The sequence below is a fragment of the Sesamum indicum genome, unplaced genomic scaffold (genome assembly GCF_000512975.1).
Source record: "Sesamum indicum cultivar Zhongzhi No. 13 unplaced genomic scaffold, S_indicum_v1.0 scaffold00600, whole genome shotgun sequence".
Taxonomy (NCBI): Eukaryota; Viridiplantae; Streptophyta; class Magnoliopsida; order Lamiales; family Pedaliaceae; genus Sesamum; species Sesamum indicum.
The window spans coordinates 106-5,806 of NW_011628462.1; the positions used below are offsets into that span (position 1 = coordinate 106).

Here is a 5,701-nt window from a genome sequence, read left to right on the forward strand (position 1 = left end):
CCTTATTTTAAAAGACTAAAAAACATTCTGCCCCACCCTTTCTTTATATATTCTTCTCCAAATTTTAGAATCAAGTGTCGATTCTATCTTGATGGTTTGAACTATTTTTAGAGGGAAGACATGAACGAAGAAACGCAACCGTCTCACTTTACTAGGAAGAAGGGTGTTGTTGCTTATAAAGACGGGGTTGATCTTTGAGGATGTTCAGTATTATTTACATAAAATGTTAGTGTTCTTGATCCAATTCAATTAATCTATTGAATAAACGTGAGATCCACGTTATAGTAGTAACACGATGCGTGGTTAAAACATTGGTTTAATTATTTTAATTTTTTTTATTTCAATACATTTACCATTTTGTCGGGAAATAACAATAGATAGTCAATCTCTATACCTCCATGATCCCATGATCCTATAAATAAATAAACTATTCGGTACATTATAACATATAATGTCTTAAAAATTATAATAAATTAACATTTTTTTTGTAATCAAATAAAATCATGCAAAAATTTAAGAATTAATTGTGGTTGATCAATATTTTTCATGATTTTTAGTTATGATTAGATTATTTTAGCCTCGTTTATAAAAATAACAACTAATAGCCGTTGTGTACTTATAAATAATTAATTAATATTAATTATAATTTTTTATTTTTAATCATAATAATTAATCATAGTAAAATATTATATTTCTCATACATGGCCTCTAAGGCCAAGTCAGCATAGTCTAGGTCACTTAGGCTTAGGAATTCCTTGTTCTTATGACCCATTGGGAAAATGGATCCTTGGGCTCTGGAAATGCCCATATGGATCATCAAATAGTTTAACAAATTATCTAAGACTGCAAAGTAGGATTCCCCATGGAAGGGGTGTATTTGATTTTGTCAATTTGAGGAGTCTTAACTCTTGCATCAACGTTTTGTTAATACACAACTACGGCGACATATGACCTTATCTTTTAACAACATAAACACCCCTTTATTACCACAACAGAAGTAGCTAGCTGGGAAAGCTCTACTGCTCAATCCTCAGCTAACTACCTTATTCTGTAATACAACCAAACATAAATCCAAGAACAACTGTCTAGGGATAGACATTGAAACATAAGTTTCAAACGATTAACTTAGCATGCAAAAATCAAATAACAACGGGATCAACAAACAGAGCAGCAATCTGGGGTCCCAAAACTTTATCTGGGTTTGTATAATTATCTTCAGAATTCTTGTAAGTGACTTCTGCTATCCGGGCATAGTTGAGAAGCTGCTCCACCATTTCCTTGGCCACGGAAGTCGTCGCCACCCACTCCGTGTTCACATTTTTCCATCCATCCTCGACTAGCTCTGCGAACTTTGCAAGCGTCTCCTGCTTTGATGCACCGTGTTGTTGCATGTAGCAGTCGACCACGGTGAGCATTTTGCCACCCTTGTTCTCGCGCTTCAGATGCAGACATAATCGAGAAGGAATAATTAGTTTGAATCCGATCGATTTGAGAGAGCTTGACACATCACATGGTGAGTGGAAAAGTTACATTTTACGTCCTACAATTTAGTCATTTTGTGATTTTAGTCCCATCGATCGTTCTTCAACTCACCACACCACGTTACATCACGTAACTCCAAAAGCATGCTATTCAGAAACAGTCTTTATTCCCCTCAAGACTTACCCGCGCTCATGCCATTCACGTGCTATTTTAATAAAAAAATTCACGAAATTAAAACTTGACACTAAACTTGCAATTTTTCAAGAGTTATGAGATGCAATATGGTGAGTTAGAAAATAACGGGACCAAATATCACAAAATGGCATAAACTTGTGGAAGGTAAAATGCGATTTTTCCGACTGTTAGTGAAGTACAAAGAAGAGTAATATATAACGCAAGCTTACCTCATGGCTGCCCAAGTCCTCGAGGTGTCGACCCATCCTGGCGGTGGATATGACGATATTAGGCTCGCTCAGCAGCCAGTCGATGGTCTCTTTGGTAACAGATTTCATGCCTGGGACGAGAGCAGTGAACATCACGTAAATGCAGCTCGTAATCACTGAGTTCTTGAAATACTCTTCAAATGTAGGCATCTCTCGCTCCATTACCCACTTTAGCTCTTGGTTGTAAGCCCTGCCCAGTTGTTTCACCTGACATGCATGATCCATCATCCACACAGCCAGTTTATGTATTATAAGCTCTTATATCTTCAAAAACATTTTGGATTTTTTATTTAAAAATATTTTTTTAAAGTATTTGAATAAAATAAGATCATGAAACTTATAAAGACGTTAATTTAATGAATGAGGATTTTGTAATTAAATAATTATATCTACATTTCCCGACTTTTGGTTTATTTACACAAACTACCATAACTTTCGAAAAATTACACTTACACTCCCCAAGAAACGTTGACTTAGTTAGAAAAACTACCCTTTTTTTGTCTGCTAGGTTGTGATTATATAAATGATAAGAATGATTTATGTAAATAGAATATAGATCAGGAGTTGGGACTTACAGTTTCTCTAAAATAGGGAACTGCAAATGACTTCCCCTGTTTTGCTGCCTCACGTTCATAATCTTCATATATACTCATGACGAATCGATAGAAAATTTTCATGTAATCCGGGAGTCGATCAATTTCTTTTATATCCCACCTAAAAAAATTCAATATATGTAAAGATGAGTAATTCTGGAGGACAGCGGCATTTTACGTCCACAAGTTAGTATTTCTAGGATTTGATTTCGTTGTTTTTTAACTCACCACATTGTATCCTATAACATCAAAACATTTGTAATTTTAGTTGCAAAGTTTAGTTTCATTAAATTAAGACTTAATGAAGCTCATGACACGTGCGTGTCGTCTCCATCAGAAATTTGACGAAATTGAAATTTGAAAGCTTACTCATACCTTTCCAAAATCTCAGTTAGAAGATCAGCTTCTTCAAGCGTAGCATAATTATCATACGTATCGTCCATAGTCGATACCATTTGCATGCTTTTTGCAACTGCGATTCGAACGTCAGAGTATTGAGGTTCAAAATGGATGGACACACCCCAGAGATAGCATTCGATCAATCTGTCTCTTGCATATGACAGCTTTGTTTTGAGGTCAAAGTTGTTCCACCACCTTCAGTATACATAAACAGAAAAGACTTCATTATGATCAAATCGAGCGGATTGGATTTTTTATTGCAAATTTTTTGGTAAACTATTGCATGCAACATTAACACACATATAATTTAGTCCTTTAAGTTAGGGAAGTGACAATTTCTAGTTCAAATTGAAATCTATAATTTGGTCTTGTAACTTTAAAAATTATGGTAAATTTGGTCTTTTCCATCCAATCCGATTGAAAAATTCCACAGCATCAGACTTTCGAAAAATTTGATGACATGAGAGTGCAAAATATTTTTGTTTTCTTAGGAAATGACTTTGCCTGGAATTTTCCTGCTAAATTGGCTGAAAATGCTGAAATTGTCATAATTTTTAAAATTGTAAGACCAAATTGCGAATTTTCAATTCAATAGAATCAAAATTATCATCCTTAAATTTACAGAACTAAAATTATATTTCATCCTATATAAATTTCACGTGATTTATTTGGTTTAGACTATCAATTCAATATTTCATCCAATTAGACTATCAAATATATATACATTTTTTTCCGATTTGCTCCTATTTGAAACCATTTCAATGGATGGATTTGAAATTATGCGAGGGATTGAAAAAACAAAAAACAATTCAAATGACTCCATGTTCAAGAATCAAATTGGACTTTTTTTTCAAATTATATTGGATTTTTTATTTCTATAAGATAGATATACTACGTGTACAAAAATTATGTTTTTTTTTTAATTTTATTTATAAAAGAAATTTAGACATATAATGTGTATATATTATTTGAAATAAAAAATCGATGTGACGTGATTTAAAATAGAAAATTCTATCCAAGATTACCTGGAGACTTGGCAGAGCTCTTTCCTGTACAAATTCTGCAGAAAACTGAAGTTGTATTTGGCTAGCTTTAGAAGGAGCTCGTCCCTCGACTCATCTCTTTCATAGAGAGAAAGATAAAAACGCGTTTCGATGATCGGAACACCCCTATGAAGCGCCTGCTCCAAAGCACGTTTCACTTTGTCTTTGAGAGGAGACTCTAACTGCTGTAAAACGCGAGTCAAGTGATGGGTTGTAAATGCTACAGCCTCTTCCAAGATGCCTTCGCCATGAATCCGAGCATGGGCTGCTTCGTACAAGCTCAGAAGACCCTCAGTGTCACTACTACTAAGGTTGTCCGTAAATTTGTCGAAAACACCTGTTTATCAGACATATAACATTTTAACTATAGTTTTTCTGTGATTGCTAAAATTAAGTAATCATACTTTATAGATATTGACTACAATCATGCAACGATTATTGACTTTGATTTTTATAAATAGGGCTATAATATTTTCCCGTAGTGGATAAATTAGTTAAATTTGTATATCGATTTTATTTAACTATGTTTAATAATAATTTCTTACCATTATTTTTAGTTCATAATCTTTAAAATTCGGACAATATTAAATGTTGTCCACTGACAAACCTTTTGTGGTTCAAAAGGTTGAATTTTTCAGTCAAATCCCACTGCATTTTATATGCCATTTAACATATGCATGTCATAAAATATTCTCTTATATAATAAATTACGTAATTTTTGTATACTTGGCGTCTTTATATTAAAATAAAAAATGCAACAAAATTCGGAATAAAAAATACAATTCAAAATACTGCTTTTTTTTCATAGTTCATAAATTAAAGTGACAAATTTCTTTTATCTTTTCTTTAAAATTACGTACATAAACAAGAGACGTCATAGGTCTGAGTCTCACCAATATACGGGTATTAATTAATCTATTTTAATAGTAATTATTAATCTCATGTGATAGTAATTACTAGTTAATTATATATTTAACATATTTTTTTAAATAAAAGCGATGAACTATTATTTATTGAATAAACTCGATTATTATTATCAATATAAAACATCAACACCTATTACTAGAGCAGAGTAACATCACATTCATTGATAGAGTTTAAACTCATAACCTTAAAATTACAAGAGCCTCAACTTCACCAACTAAATGAATTCTAATTAATTATATATTTAACATATTAGTAATTGACAAATATTAATTATTAATAATTAAAAATTATAATATAATTTTAATCGATTCACTCAAGACTGAGAGAGGACATACCACAAGAAACATGATACTGATGTTGCCTGAGCAAACGGAATCGGAGTGCGGTAGTGAACAAATCATAGTCGTCATCCTCGTTTTCTGAAATTTCTTGGAGTTTCTCTTCAATCTCCGTCTCAAAATTATATGCCAATCCCAAACGCTCAAGTTTGTCAATTAGTGCAATCAATTTCATCGAATTTGCTGCCATTAACATGCTTCTTACGTCTTTTTTCAACGGTTCCATGGCTTCGACACATTTTTTCTGTACCTGTGAACCCAATTTTTTTTATTATTAATTAATAATATTTTAGCAAATTTTGATTATTTTTTTCGATGTACGGAACTTTTAAAATTTTAGGATAGAATTTTTAGAATTGATCCATATAAAACTAAAATTGTCGCCTCATCGTACTTACATAATTAAAATTACGATTTTTAGTGAAAAAAATTACTAGTTGCTCGAATCGTGGAATCAAAATCAAATTGATAGTCTA

The 5,701-nt window shown here is 32.3% G+C and overlaps 1 protein-coding gene across 1 annotated transcript; it reads right to left on the reverse strand.

Moving 5' to 3' along the window:
• Nucleotides 1-907: 907 nt before the first annotated feature.
• LOC105180301 (gamma-cadinene synthase) lies at nucleotides 908-5,475 on the reverse strand (the record flags this gene model as incomplete). Its single annotated transcript, XM_011103970.2, is given in 6 exon segments — nucleotides 908-1,436; nucleotides 1,887-2,132; nucleotides 2,501-2,639; nucleotides 2,894-3,112; nucleotides 3,943-4,297; nucleotides 5,223-5,475. Coding segments are annotated over 6 exon segments (1,509 nt in total), but the record flags the coding sequence as incomplete, so codon positions are not given.
• Between the last annotated feature and the right edge of the window lie 226 nt (nucleotides 5,476-5,701).